The sequence below is a fragment of the Salmo salar genome, chromosome ssa19, assembly GCF_905237065.1.
Source record: "Salmo salar chromosome ssa19, Ssal_v3.1, whole genome shotgun sequence".
NCBI classification, from domain to species: domain Eukaryota; kingdom Metazoa; phylum Chordata; class Actinopteri; order Salmoniformes; family Salmonidae; genus Salmo; species Salmo salar.
Window position 1 is genome coordinate 16,671,870 of NC_059460.1, and position 16,193 is coordinate 16,688,062.

The 16,193-nt window shown below is 40.7% G+C and overlaps 1 protein-coding gene across 1 annotated transcript; it reads right to left on the bottom strand.

Moving 5' to 3' along the window:
* Positions 1-1,926: 1,926 nt before the first annotated feature.
* On the bottom strand, positions 1,927-9,629 carry klf6a (Kruppel like factor 6a). The gene is made up of 4 exons (XM_014157467.2): positions 9,227-9,629; positions 6,614-7,196; positions 5,475-5,598; positions 1,927-5,108 (listed from the first exon to the last, which is right to left on the bottom strand). The coding sequence occupies exons 1-4, from the start codon at positions 9,326-9,328 to the stop codon at positions 5,057-5,059; spliced, it is 861 nt and encodes a 286-aa protein (XP_014012942.1). The 5' UTR covers positions 9,329-9,629; the 3' UTR covers positions 1,927-5,056.
* Positions 9,630-16,193: the final 6,564 nt, after the last annotated feature.

Here is a 16,193-nt window from a genome sequence, read left to right on the forward strand (position 1 = left end):
ACTGTGGATATAGATACTTCTGTATATTCTTCCTCCAGCATCTCCACAAGGTCCGTTGCTGTTGTTCTGGGATTGATTTGCACTTTTCGCACAAAAGTACGTTCATCTCTAGGAGACAGAATGTGTCTCCTTCCTGAGCGGTATGACGGCTGCTTGGTCCCATGATGTTTACACTTGCGTACTATTGTTTGTACAGATGAACGTGGCACCTTCAGGCATTTGGAAATTGCTCCCAAGAATGAACCAGACTTGTGGAAGTCTACAATTTTTTTCTGAGGTCTTAGCTGATTTCTTTTGATTTTCCTATGATGTCAAGCAGAGGCACTGAGTTTGAAGGTAGGCCTTGAAATACATCCACAGGTACACCTCCAATTGACTCAAATGATGACAATCAGAAGCTTCTAAAGCCATGAAATAAGTTTTGGGAATTTTCCAAACTGTTTAAGGCACAGTCATCTTAGTGTATGTAAACTTCTGACCCACAGGAATTGTGATACAGTGAATTATAAGTGAAATAATCTGTCTGTAAACAATTGTTGGAAAAATTACTTGTGTCATGCACAAAGTAGATGTCCTAACCGACTTTCCAAAACTATAGTTTATTAACAAGAAATTTGGGGAGTGGTTGAAATACGAGTTTTAATGACTCCAACCTAAGTGTATGTAAACTTACGACTGTAACTGTTAGTTACATGCAATATGCCTTGAGGACTCCACCGGACAGTGGTTTACTCTCCAGTTTTGTGATGAAGCAAATGTGTGGTTGAATTTATTCTGCCACTGTCTTATTGTCTCGGCCTTTAGGCCTCTATATCACGGTCACAAGGCATTTGCACTAACAGATTATAGAGCAAACAACACAATTATCACACGTTGGTTTTTTTCTGGCTTTTTCCCCCTGGCGTTACCCAGTGATTTTACCCACACACCGCTACTGCAGGTTTCTGTTTCCCAACCGGTTTCTCCAAGGTATCCATTTTCTCCTTTTTGGTGAGACATTTTCAGTCTGGTATTTACTACCCCAAGGAGGGAGGGGACTGGGAGCTACTGGATCAATAACAAGATACCTACTTTTAGGTAAACAGTGGATGGCAAAAGTCCTCAAAAATAAGTTAACCAGCTTTTCAATTCTCCTTTAACACACTCCTTTACTAACTCCTGGCTAGGAGTTGTATCCAAAAGGAGAAAAGTATTCTGCTTGACAAAGCTCTTCAGCTCTTGCACAGACACATGTTGAGAGTATTAGGGATACCAGTTATACCTAAACCTTGAGTAATAGTTTAATTGTGGAGCCTATTACGGTGATTATGCATAGCAAATAATGAATGTGCAGCATAAGATTAGTATCAGAGCAAATGGGAAAGGATTTAGTTGCCTTCAATTTCTCCCTTACACCAATCTAGCTGTCCTGATCACAAGTATGTTGACTATATGTTCCCTTTCTAATTCTATTGGCCATTTGGAATAGAATCTCAAGACTATAAACCTAATGAAAACTTTGTTATCTGATGTAGAAATGCTGACTGGATGGGCTAGTTCTACAAGCCTGGTCCTATACTGTTGCAGTAGCCAACTCTATGACATGACAGCTGTTAGAGAATGGCACTGCCAACACCAAGGTTGTGGGTTCGATTTCCACGGAGGACCAGTTTGAAAAATGTATGTAAGTCGCTCTGGATACGATTACTTAAATGTAAGAGTTGGCTACAGCAGATGGGACCAAGCTAGTTCCACTGATTATTTCCAGACACAGACTAAAAGGAATGTTCAATGGAGATTATCCATCGAAAGGGTTTCTTAATAGAAGACTAGGTTTAATCCATGTCTGGGAAACCAGCCCTCTGAGTACATAAACCGATCTGCAGCCCTGAAAATATGAACGATGTAATAAAGTGAGAAGATAAAAAAAATGAAACAAAGCATAAGTCTGATAAGATTCTTATTATTCCAATAAAAAATACATTCATACAGAAATATAACAATTTTGCAAAACAATTTCAAATAAAACGTCATAAAGCAAAAAACAAACAATCTTACAAAATGAATATTTTTTTTTTTTTTTTCTTTGACAAAGATTCTGTAAAGAACAAGGGGCGCTGTGTGTGGAAGAGGAAGAGAGAATCAGAGTGCGTCCCAAGTGACATGCTATTCCCTATATAATGCATTAATTTTGAACAAAGCCCTACGGTCCCTGGTCTGAAGTAGTACTCTAATAGGGAATAGGGTGCCATTTGGGATGCAGACAGCAATGGGAAACTGTAGGTTAAGATGTAAGCAAACATGAGGCTTAATTAAGGCTCGATTATCACCTGAATGATATTGGCTGCTGTTCTGTTACAAAGACAGAAAGTCATTGTTCTATTTCTTTGCCACAAAAGTCTTGCTGTTGCTGGCGGTGTAATTTTATTGCAGCAGGCCGTTTCAAGTTGTACTCATCCTCCCTCTTACAACAATCTGATCTAAAATCCATGTTGTGGCCCTGCTACATTGATCTTGCTGCAATGTCAAATTCCTTTCCACCCACAAAGCATGGCATGTCCCTGATACTGAATAAAATAAGTCTATGCACTTTGTTATATTTCAATGTTAAATCTCACCAATCCTTGAGTCTAGACTTTTTTTTTAAATGACGAATATAACACAATAAGCTATCCTTTAACATTATTTCGGTCCCTTACCCTGCAAAAATGTCCTGAAGTCTTCAAATTATTTCAAGTGTGTACATAAACAATGAATCAGCTTCAAATGGGGAGGGAGAAAGATGTTTTTTTTCTTCTCTCTTCAGAATCCTGTTCACGTTGGTTTTGATAATAATGTAGCTGCCTGGACCAAAACAACGAATGCGGCTGCCCAGACGGGTCAATAGCAAACTCCCAGAGTCAGCAGTCCGTAATAAATTCTATGCCAGCAAAGCCTTTAGCAATTTATTACAGAGATGCAGTACAAGGCAAGGGCTGTCCAACTGGAGCTTGTTAATTACAATAAATCTTTAGGGTTTTTCCTCAGCTTTGGTTGCAGGGGGGGATATTGCCCTACACTGAGTCTGGGCCCCTGAGTTCTCTACAAACCCACTGTTAGAGCATTGTTGAAAGCAGCTACATCACCATCACATTCCTTTCAAGTCAGCCTTGTCTTTATGCAAACCACAAGTTCATGTCCTAGACTGTGTCTGAAATGGCACCCTATTCCCTTTATGATGCACTACTTTTGACCAGGGCCCTATGGACCCAAAAGTAGTGCCCTAAAGAGGGAATAGGGTGCCAGCCCAGACCTAGTCCGATCGTCTCATCAGGTTTTTTTGTACCTTTGAGCAACATTTTCACTTGATACCAAATGTGTATAACTACGTAGACACAGTACATACTACAGTGGTAGAAAATTGGGTTAATAATATACTGTTATAAGTGCTCTCTAAATGATGACTTGAAGTTATTTTATACAAGTCTTGGTTTGAATCGACTGAATGTACTATATAGATCATCGGGGTGCTATGCAATATAACCTAACAAGGGAGGATCTTTACTGTACATGCTATACACACAAAACACTATTCACAATCTACATAGGGCTAATAGACCAAGCAGTCTCTGAAAACAAGGAAAGGTGCAAGTAAGTTCATGTGAAATTGAGCCTTAATAAAGCTTTTCAATCACCCATACAACAGTGTGACCCCCCGCCACCCTCCAAGGAGTAGTCATCCATCCCACAAGGATAGGTCACTTGCATAAGGCACCATTAAGGTCGTCAACAGTGCATTACCAGGTAGAAAAGAAGATAGAATATACAAAATCAAATCCGATAGTCCTCAAGGCATCGATGAGTGAAAGAAAAAAAAAATAGCTTAATGAATGAATGATTCAGTTGCTAAGTAAGCAGTAGTGGTTTCTCAAACCAAAAAGAGAGAGAAAGAGAAGTACTGAAGTAATAATAATAATAATAATACAAAAAATCATCAAGGCTTTATGTACAATATTGTAACATTTAACCGTTCGTATTTAGCTGCGCTTTTATTGGAATCTATTTGCAGTCCTGATTACAGAATAACAGGAAGAGAGAACAAACCCTAGAACCATGCAACACCTGTCTATGATACTGAAGTTATAGTATAGTTGTGTTATACCTCTAAGCACACAGCTTATACAATGGACTAAAAATTTGCTTTGTAACTTGTAAAAAAAACAAGCTACGTAACACATTGCACATTTAGTAGCTGCACCAAACACCAAAAAAAGCTCCTCTCACTCAAGGACTCACATTGTGGAGTTTCTGCCCTGGCCTGGGTTGCTGAACGGGGGGGAACAAAACACATCACCCCCCCATACCACTCAACACCACAACCCCTCAAGGCTTCTGGTGAGAAACCCCAATCTTCACTCAGTCTCACTGCTGCTTGACAGTCAGGCAGGCAGTCACGTTCTCACAACTACAAGAAAAAAAAGAATAAACTTGCTCCCTGACACCATTCAGTCCACAGCAACACTGGTACCAGACCGCCTTTGCTTCCCCCTCTTTGCACACAGGCCAGTCAACCAAGTCAGACATTCGCAGTGCACACATGCTTACCTCAGACAACCGTTTTTGTAAAGCAGTACCAGTGTATCAGTTGTCCAGGAGACAGTTGCTTCACCTCAAAAACATCATGCACCAACCACACATTCAACTCATTCATTCACCTCAAAAACATCATGCACCAACCACACATTCAACTCATTCATTCGTTAATTCTTTTTTTGTCTTTGTTTTAGTTTTTTTTTTTTCTTTTTCTTTCAAGTCCCTCAATTCAATTGGCTGCTTCCTTCTGTCTGTACATGATTTTGTCCTCTGTTGTTGTGGTTTTTGGACAGGCAACCTTCAGAGCGCCTTCCTTCTCCAAGGGGTCCATCCATCCCGGAGGCACTGGGTATGGTGCAAAATGGCATACTTTGGCTAGAACACGCTCCCCTAGCTCGCTCCTCTCAAGGGCAGTTCAACCATGAGGCTGGTTAGGAGACGACATTTCCTTTCGCTGCGTTTGTTAGTTTCACTAAACGGCTAACATCGCTCCGCTCCGACCTGCTCAGAGGTGTCTTTTCATGTGGAGGGCAAGGTGATCGGACCTGGAGAAACACCTTGAGAGAAAGAGAGAGAAGGAAAGTGTGAACAGGAGGGTACCTAAAAAGTAGTAGTAGTAGCAGCACTACTACAAAAACCAACAAGTGTGTCAAGGATACAAGTACAGATTCCAATTGAACATAAAAACAGCCTGACAATATAATTACATATTTTAAGAATTTCATTATGCATGACTAACCATTTTCATTATGCACTTGTTAACAATGCAATGCTATTCTCATCACTGAATGAACAGACATCGTTACAACTCTAGTAAAACAATCATTCTTTTCTAACACTTGATTAAATGGTATCAAGAGGGATTGGGTAAACACTCAGGTGCAGGTGGTCTCTATTGTAGATAGCAGAGTGATGGAGCTTACCGGTCACAGTGACTGCATTTAAATGGCTTGGCCCCAGTGTGCTTCCTGAAGTGTCTGGTTAGCTCATCACTCCGTGCAAATCGCCACTCGCAGCCCTCCCATGAACACCTGTATGGTTTCTCACCTATAAAATAAACAAGAGAAAAACATTAATATTGTGAAATGTATGTAATATTGCACAATACATTTTTTTTTACCTCCAGTCAATGTGAAAGAAAATGCTGTGTGCTAAGCTGAAGTCTTTCTTCTGGTCAATGACCTTTGGTAGTAAAGAGAAAGGAAATGACCAGATGAGATGATGCAGCGGTAATCACTTGACAGCGATACAACTTCACTCAATGACACTTGGTCTAAATTCAAATGAACTGGTTACACTTTGCTTTCACAACGCAAAACATGTTTTGGAACGCAGAAAGTCCTTTATACACCGGACGCAATAGCGGTCTTCATGGGTCAGAGCCCATGGAGAAAACCACACACGTGCAATTTCATGCTGCTAATAAAAAAACAAGGGATGGTCAAACGACCATACAGGCCCCCACTCAACAGCCTCCCTTTTCCCATGGTGAAACAATCCGTTTTGAAGAGCCATGGCTAATGTTTGCATCCCAAATGACACCCTAGTCCCTATACAGTGCACTACTAGCCGTACTATGGCTCTGGTCAAAGTAGTGCACTATAAAGGGAATGGGGTACCATTTGGGATGGAACCCAAGTCCCTTGTATTCCCATGTGCACTGGGACTGCATCCCTCAGTGTGAATGCCTCCCCTCCCCCACAGCATTCAGACACATTCCAGATAGATTAGGTCACAGTTTAGGTATCCAGTCATGTACGGCTAATAGTCTGAGAGTGAGTGCACTGTGTGGCACTCTCTCTGTGGCTGCATGAGGACACGCAATGAACTGGTTTTGGCTCTTTAAATTACATTACACAACTAGCTAACCAGACAGGCAATACCATTTGGTTAAATAAAGAATGACAGTCAAATAAGACATTGCTTTTGTGTAACAGTGAGGAAGTAAGGAAACTTAGTACCATCACTGTCACTTCCACCAACAGGGTTTGTATTTTGCCCCAAGGTTATGCAATGCAGAGGCCTGGGGTGTGATAGCATAGGGAAATGTCTGCTTTCTCACCTGTATGAGTGCGTTGGTGTGCTTTTAAGTGGGAACTCTTTGTGTAAACCTTGCGGCATCCGTTGAAGTGACACCTGTGCACCCGTCTCCTCCCGTCCGGTGACGCGTCTCCACCAACCAGCCCAGACTTTGCCGAGTTCTTTCCGATGCCGCCTGTCCGGACTTTTACCGGCAAGGTCAATTCTGTGTTTACACTTCCCCAGCCTTGTGAGATGCTGGGTTCCGAGCTGACCTCTGGGGAGGATGGGGGAGTGCTAATGATAGAAGGGCTAAAAGGTCCAGAACCGGCCAGAACCGACCCCAGAGGGTTCAAGGTAAAGCTGTGTGTTGGCGAGAGCTCCACGGAACTGTCTGAAGCTTCGCTGCTGGCATCAGAGTTTACACTGTTGGTTTCCAAGATCTGGCCATCCTGATTGTCCTCTTCTTTGACCAGAGGGATCTTTGGGTCAGAGTCGATCGCTTTATCACCGCAGGCCAAGATCAGCTTGCTCCAGAGGTCCTGCTCCTGCGGCTCCAACTTGATGTCGGATGTCGTTGAGACATAAGGCTCGCTCTGTAGATACCGCTCCAACTCCAAGCAAGTCTGGTTCAGGAACAAACAAAACAGATGTTTAGAATATATAGAAGAGATCACAGGTGTACTGCATTTCAGGGAGCTACCAGACCACCAACACATGAAGCAGTATCAACCTCATTGATGTTTTATGACAAGAAACTTATGCAACTTGTTTCCTTTGGCTCACAAGGCAGACCTGCTAAGGTTAGTCTGGGTAAACTACAGCTTCACACTAGTACGAAAACACATGTTCAAACAAGAAATGGGCTCTTCTTGACTATCACATGGTTGTGACCAAATTTAAGCTAGCTAGGCTACATGTTTACATACGCAAGTTGAGCAGTCATAAACTGCATATCCTAAGTGGTGTGTATGTGTGGAGGAACAGGGACTATATCCATTGTCAGTTCTGTGGTACAATGAATGACTCAGAGCACATTTGGTGTCCTTTTAAGGAAGCCACTGAACTTCCTGCTTCCCCAAGACTCATTCAGTTGCCACAGACTGACTGATACGATGCATTGCATGTAATCACATCCTTCCTACCCCCCAGAACTCAGTTTCTCAATGTTATAATACATTAATTCAGTTTTGATACTATATCTTGAGTATTCATAAAAATAAAGAGTAATCTGTTTGGAGGTATGGCAGCGTGTTGGTTTGACAAGAACAGTTGGAGAAAAAAAATTATGCCCCAGGCAAAGCACATAATGCCCCTTCCACAATCTAAACCAATCATTTCCAGTTGCAATACTATCTTCTCATGCGCACACGAATTCGCACGGAATTGGTCACTGCTGACATTTGATAGTGTGGATATGAGCATACTGAAACCCACTGAACGACATGCAAATTAATGCGATGTGTTTCAGAGGAATATAAACCTTATGGTTGGTTCAAACTATGGTTTTGATAAGTAAAATACCCTTTCCAGTTCTCTTTGGTAAAAATAAGTTATTACATTTTTACATTTACCACTACCAGTCTCGACAGTATTTATTTGTGGCTGTGTTGAAAGAGTTAAATCTCTTATGGCAGCTAGGAAGAAGTTGGCTCCGTGCCCAACTCGCAAATGCCTGAAGGAAACTACTTGGATCGATTTCAATCACGTATGAACTGCAAATATCTTCAGAAAAATGACTACAAACGAGGCCGTCCCGTCATGATTAATACGAGGGGTCAGTTGTTACACTTTATTGGTGTAAATTGTATCCACTTTCAAAATTAAATTGTTGAATTGGCTGCATTCCGGTTAGACTACTTCATCAGATCCTCTTACGAACGAGTTCCGCTCCGCAGCATTTTGAACGACAACAACTCCGTTACTCGAACCAAATCATTGCTTTCAAATTCACTTCCGATATGAAGGCTACTTACAGTAGCATCGCTCAGAAACAAGCCTATAACATCGCTCAGAAATATCACAACACTACAATGCTGGAAATTATATTGGTCGGGTCTCATTCATTTCAAGTGAGATTCCCGAGCTGTCAAACACTGGCTCACTGAACTAGACTTGTGCCGTGCTTTGACGGGCAACAATGCTCTACTTCGAATCAGCCATCTGTATAAAACAAGATAAGAACATAGCTTGTGCATCTGTGGGTAACCGGTTAAATAACACGTTTAGTCCTCCATTCGGAGGTATCCCTTGAAATACGAACCACGCTTGGTTCTTTTTTCGCATACTCTAACACACGCGCCGAATTTGACACATCCAGCTAGCCACGGAATTCTGCATGTATGTAGTTTACTGACGCTTCTGCAATGTTACAATTCATGATCATCTACTACAAAACAAAAGTTGACACATTGATCATCTACATTTTGTTTAAAAATGAAGAAAACAAATGTTTGACACAAAGTGCTGTAGAATATCGTAACAACGTGTAATTAGTAGTATATAATGTATCCATTTGTATAAATTAATATTCGTTTGCACGTACTTGAACACATGTAGCCTATAGTCATGCCAGGCTAACAGCCAGTCTGATTGGTCACATTATCTTTATTTCAGTTTAATGAAACAGTTTCAAATGAACGGATAAAAATGTTACCTGCTGCCAGTAATCCTCCAAGGATGGTAAAGCTGAAAAGTAGCCCGTGTCATGTACAATCTGAAGTTCCTGAAAGATGCTGCACATGGGTAGAACATCCATTTCAAATCCCAAATGTTGGCTAAAGAGCTGCACTGAAATATTTTTCTTGAGAATCAAGATACTATTCAAAATATTGGTCAATCTCGAACAGGTAAGTAAGATCCTTGTTTTAATTTCACATGCAACCCTATCTGTAGCTAATGCAAATAGCACGCACTGCAAACAAGCGTTGTTTTGCTTCCCCGTTGGCAGACCACTGCTTACTGGTGATGAAGTTACTCTATTTGCAAACACTGAACTAAATGCGAAGCCCGTACCATGTAAACTTCCTTATTCAAACCTCGCAACCTACCTACCCCCTCGTGACAGCATTACGCTTTTGGAACGTTAACCAATGAACTCGAATCAGCTTGCCCGCGCGCATATGATATCACAACCAACCAATCATAATCGTCTCCTGACATAATTTGGTCCTGTCTCTTTTTTTATTGGTGAATTTGACTCGTAGTTCCTTCACATTCATTGGACAGCTATTTTTAGAAAAGTATATATATGTGTGATGTACTCTATTCAACTGTCAGCGAGTTGCCTCTCTCTGCATATTTCGCCACGGAGAGCGCATCTGAGAAGCAACAATTTTTCCTCTTTGTAAACAGTTTCACTGTGTAGTTGTTTGACAGAGTTTCAACATACAGTACAAGACAAATACTTTTGAAACAGTATGCGAGAATGACTGGAATTTCGTTTGAATCTTTTGAAATACGCTTTTTTTTGCCGACTATATCATTGAAACAAACTTATTTTTTGAAGTTGTTCGGAGTTTCACACACTGGCATTTCTTACTAACATACCACCGTCTCCAGTCGCAAGATAGTAGGCTACAGCTAAATTCCACAAGGGGAGCCAAGTGCCACATCGCTCATGACTCAAATAGGCTACACCACTCTGGTAAAACGCAGCTATGCAGAATGCACAGCAGTTGTCCAGTATTTTGTTTGTCTAGCAACTGAAAGATGGTCATAGTCAACGATTTAGATATGCTTAAACTTTATGAAGGGCACACTCATGCAGAGTAGGTTACCTTTTGGGGGAAACTTGAGTTTGAAAAACTTGGAGACTTGCACTTGTTTTGCAAAAAAAGAAAGAAAAGAATAACAATCTTTAATGATATTTGAATTTGATTCAGTGTCAGTGACTTAAACATTTGAGAAGGATGATGGATTAATGCCTTTAGGCCAAGGCTGCTCATTTAGTGATTAGAGCTGAAGAGATTGTCCTAGTTCTCAGTAACATCCTGTTTTCTTAGAAATGATGACCAGTTGAGCGAAAGAACCAAAACACACACAAATGCAGTTAATCTATTTAATTATCTATCTATGCTCGAAGCCACACAGGTTTCAAAAATTGTTATATAGGTGTCAGTTTTCCATAACATCTCATATGTATAGTGCATCAAGGAAATCATGTTATTCTGTCATTTTATATGCTTTATTCTAACAGTAGTTTGATATTAATGAATAAACGGTGAATTGCTATCCACACTCAAATGTAACTCCATCACAGAAGATTTTTACAACCATGTTATTACGCTATTGCATACTTGGTATCTCCCCCCCCTTTGTATAGTTTCCCAATATGTTCGGAATGGCACCAAATAGATAGAGGAAGTGCTTTCATAATTGCAAAGTTATAGGATGAAGTCATATAGCTCTGTGATCATCTTGACCTGAGTGATATTCTGAGTTAAAGATAGAAGAGTTGCAAACAACATATTTGGAACAGAACCTCATTGTTTCAAATGGAACTATTTCCTGATTCTAGAACTGAGAGTCTTTTGTGAATGATCAGCTGTTGGTGCATATTTGTGGCTTGCAGCATCTGATGTAGTCATATGGTGATGTATTCGGAACCCAAAAGGAACCAGGCCTCAGTTGTCACTGGAATTCAAAGGAATTCCTGCTTATGTGCACACTAATGGTGCTGTCCATTATATCTTGAGTCATCCATGGTGGATGGTAGCTTTGAAGATGGTCTTTAAACTCAGTGAGGTCTATTCAGAAACCTTTATGTTAGAGATTGACTATGATGCACCCTAATTGTAAACTCACATAGAAGATTATACAATTTAGAATTTTTGTCTTGGATCGATCGAATGATACTGCACATCCATGCATTGCAGCTTGTACTTGATGCATGACAGGATTGCTGCCTCACATCCTGTAGCACAGCCTACAGCAACAGAGTGAAGCTGTGAACCTTGTGACCAGCCCACAGTATGCTGTCAGCGCTGCTATGTATGATTTTTTTTAGATAACCAGATGTAGTCTTTCTGTGAATAAAATGCTAAGTACAGCTTAGTACAGTCTGAAGGAGGCCCATTTTGTCTGGCACAGTACGTTGTGTGGTTGCACAATTGAGGCCTGGCTAACCCAAGTTCAGCTTTTGTAAGGTACAGTATTTACCAGGTAGCTCCAGACTTATCACTACCTTGATCTGTTGAAACATTCAGAGAATGCAGTAGTGTCTGCATGACACCAGGCAGCTTTTATCTTGGAAAGCTGACCAGGCAGGCTAGGTCCTAAAGCTATATTATCATTATGCAATCCTAACCAGGCAACCAGTAGGCCTAGCCACAGGAAAGAGCCATTAGAAGATGGCCCACTTTAATGCATCATTGTCAAGACAATTACTAACTTGTTTTAAGGTATTTTATTCCAGTGATGGACACTGTTAACATGCAATGAGGCATTCTTTGTCTCCAAGTCTAGGCTACAGCTCTTGAAGTAAAATGAATTAACAATGTGGTAGTTTTCTAAGTTATGTATGTTTCTTTATACAGGGATAAAGCATATTATATCAACTAGTAGGACAATATAATTGGACAATCATAGTAAAACAGAGGCATAATACTTTGATAAAGGCGTCAAAAACACATTCAACACAGAAGGCTTTGTTAGGCAAATCCAGAATGCCTAATAGTTTAATACATCATTTCAGACTATTTCTGGAATACTTTACAAACAACTGGTTTTCAGATAAAGCACAAGGTACAGTTGATAGAGTAATGCACTTGTCTCTGCGGGGGCATTGTAATTTGTTCAAGCTTAAATAAAATGAAAATGAAGCAATTGATTGGAAATCAATGCACTTACATCAATCACTCTTTGTAAAAGACGGACAGAGAGAGAAAAAAAACCTGTCCAAAAATCAATATTCATTCTAATTCAACATATCATAAATCTGGACAGAGTCAGCACTGCTCGCTCACAGTGAGAGGATGATTGGCCAGTATGGTGTTATTTCACATTCTCTGTGTGTTTCAGCTCATCCTGTTCGGTATTAAAGCATTTGTTTGGTGAAGTCCTCATTGAAAGGCAGTGAGGGTTGACATGTTGTTGGCCTTATATTAAGCTATCAGGCCATGTCACAGGACGAGGGATAGATGTGTGTACATTGGGCCATGTGGCGTCAACCCATCAGAGAAGCCCCTTTGCCTCGCAGGCAGCTCTTGACCTTGTGTGTGGTGTGTGTTCCACAGCTCTCGACCTTGAGGAGAACAGTCTGCTGTGTGTTTGTAGTATGGGATGTATTTGAGCGGAATCAGTAAGTGGACTACATGGATACATCACTTAGCACTACTATGGCTAGTTTAATCATTATCGTCTGCCTGAGTGATGTACGTGTACAAAAATGGTCGCTAACATATTTGTAATGACTTGTGAAATACTGACCAGTAGTCTTAGACACTTTAAAAAAATACATGTAGTAGGCGTATAATATATACAGACCCTGTAACAGAGAGGTATAGAGTAGTAGCTCTGCTGCTGCCTTGAGTTCGGCAATAACATTTGTAATACAGAAATGTGTACTTAAGCTGTCAAAAAAGCTTTCCTAAATCATTCAGGTCTTACAGAATTGTTATTGTGGGCAACAGTTTCGGATTCACTATACCACACAAAATACCTTGAAAATTAGGAAATACATTATGCCCCCCAAAATCTACTTGTTTCAAGTAGGATGTTGTTAAGCATTGCATTCACAGCACGTAGGACAGATTTGGTACTAGATCTTTAAATGTGCTAGGTGGAAAATCTGAAGGACAGTTCAATGGTCATTGTTTGTCCCAGGGGTGGCATATTCAGTGGCACCAAGTTGTTTCCCCCTGTGATTCCCTGTGCTTCAGGCCTGCAACCATTATACAGATGCCAAAGGAATGTTAGATATTTTATTATTTTCCGAAACCACTCTGTGGGAACCCACTCTCTCCTTTTACGGGGGAGGCATTTATCAAGTGTATAAACAATGACCCAACCCACTGATTACAGACTACTAGGGTCTATTCATTTGACACTTTCGGGGGTGGGAGACTAGTAAAGAAGGGGAGTAGGGGAGGGCGAGGGGAGTGTATATCAGGTTACCCTGACCATGGACAAGTAGACCTGTATCTGGTATTTTAAATCCCTGATCCCTTTGCTGAGAATTCCCTTTCCTCTCCTTTCTCTTCTATTTAATGCATTAGCTGACATCAGGTGACAAAAAACAGTTTTTGTTTTGATAGAAAGTTCTTCTAAATGTTAAGTTCTGTGCATTTAGTTTTACAGCTGTTGACGACTGTTGGTATCTTTTAATACCATGATATGAATAGAATAGCACTCGTTACCAGTTTGTATTGGTGTAATAATAGTTTTGAGTGTGCTGTGGTGGATAATTTGTTTGTAATTATTTTATAAACACATTTTTTTTTTTTTTGTATTGAATATATTTATTTATTTAAAGCCAACAATATTGTTACACCGCAGCCATGAGCCACGAGCTGTTCACTCCCTTACCGTCGGGCAGATGGTATCAGAGCATGAGGTCTGATACCAACAGGCTTAGAGACAGTTTCCATCTACAAGCCATCAGACTGCTGAACACTTGAACTGGACTGACCACCTGCTCTGACTCCCCACACCTTAGCACACATGACACACACACACACACACACACACACACACACACACACACACATTAATGCTACACACATATCACAACTGCTGCTACCAGACTCTTACAATACTGCACAATTTAAACTCTTGCCCCCCAATCTTCCCTTTCTCTGATACATGTGTAAATATTGCACTATAAATTGTGCCTTCCTTTATTATACTTATGCTAAAATGTTTATTCTACTAAGCCATTTACTTTATGTTCGTATTCTGATATTTGATTATTTCTTATTGTTGTTGCATTGTCAAGAAGGAACCTGCAAGTAAGCATTTCGTTGGACGTTGAATACCATGTGTATTCTGTGCATACGACTAATAAAACTTGAAACAATGATTCAATGCAACAACTATGCTAATAGTGTGTAGAACATGGAATTACAAAACCACTGATCAATGTTTGTAAGACAAATATGTAATTCCAGTTCACAGCCAAGCTCTGGTCAATAAATGTGGAATCGTTAATGGTGAAACATATTTTAGAATTTTACCTTTATTTAACTAGGCAAGTCAGTTAAAAACAAATTCTTATTTTCAATGACGGCCTAAGAACAGTGGGTTAACTGCCTTGTTCAGGTGCAGAACGACAGATTTGTACCTTGTCAGCTCGGGGATTCGATCTTCGGTTACTGATCCAACGCTCTAACCACTAGGCTACCTGCCGCCCCATATAAGTTACTGCAAAAGACAAGCACTGTTTTTCCCCCTCATACATCATCTCACGTGTGACAGAACAGCAGAAAATGTACTGCAATGTTGTTGTTTTTTACCATGTTGTGCGACGCTCCTCACCTCAAGCTTTATCAACAAAACAATAACAGTGGTGAGACGGACAGCGCCACTGTTTCCTTTACTCCGGATTCAATCTTTAAAAGAGCCAATCCATGGCCTTCAAATTTAAAAGGCAGTATTTTGAACATAGATGAAACCTTACTCTCAATACAATCCACACAAACGGTCATTCCCGCTGGGCAAAAACTGGTTGAATCAACATTGTTTCCACATCATTTACATAATTATTTTATGTGATGACATTGAATCAACGTTGAAAACTGATTGGATTCGCAAAAAGTCATCAACGAAAGACAAATTCGTATTTTTTTCATTTTTAACATAGTGACATTTAACCAAATGTAAATTGAAACTATACGTTGAACTGATGTCTGCCCAGTGGGTTGTTTTTTGGGGTAAATGCTTCTACAAGCCACAGAGCATTCACGGGCATGAACATCCACCCATGAACAATACCGTCCCTATCCTACAGTATGTATGGCCTGTCATGCCTCATACAGAAACACAATGTCCAGTTACAGATCTACAGACAATCTAGGTACCTCATGAGGGATTGAATGAATGCTACCAAGCCTTAGGTGACCTGACCTGTTGGAGTGAAAGAAAGATCTGCCTGTTGTGTTTCTACCAGAATCTGATACCACCATACCTATGTTAATGTTACATACAGGTAACTGGCAAAATAATGGAAACGCCAACATAAAGTGTCTTAGCAGGGCGTTGGACCACCATGAGCCGCCAACACAGCTTCAATGCACCTTGGCATAGATTCTACATGTGTCTGGAACTCTATTGAAGGGATGCGACATAATCTCCCATTAGTGTTCAGTTTAGTTGAGATCTGGTGACTGAGACGACCATGGCATATGGTTTACACTGTTTTCATGCTCATCAAACCATTCAGTGACCACTCGTGCTCTGTGGATGGGGGAATTTTCATTTTCCCCGGCTCTACGGGGTGGCAATGCCAGGCATGGACCCCCCCAGATAGAATTTGTGTACCCCCCCCCCCCCCCCCAAACATAAGACATTTTATTTATTTCCGGTTTTGTCAACGTAGCGCTTCTGGGCCTGCCAGTAGAGTGGGACAGAGGCTATATGCTGGTGTGTGCTCATGATCTGAGGAGGGGGAAGGGAGGGAGGGGGAA

What these genes read in the sequence shown, in the direction of transcription:
- klf6a (XM_014157467.2), bottom strand. Translation starts at nt 9,328, where the DNA reads ATGGATGTTCTACCCATGTGCAGCATCTTTCAGGAACTTCAGATTGTA. An exon ending in TGGAGGATTACTGGCAGCAG is followed by an intron (nt 7,197 to 9,226) that starts GTAACATTTTTA and finishes TTCCTGAACCAG; the next exon opens with ACTTGCTTGGAGTTGGAGCG. An exon ending in ACACCAACGCACTCATACAG is followed by an intron (nt 5,599 to 6,613) that starts GTGAGAAAGCAG and finishes TTTATTTTATAG; the next exon opens with GTGAGAAACCATACAGGTGT.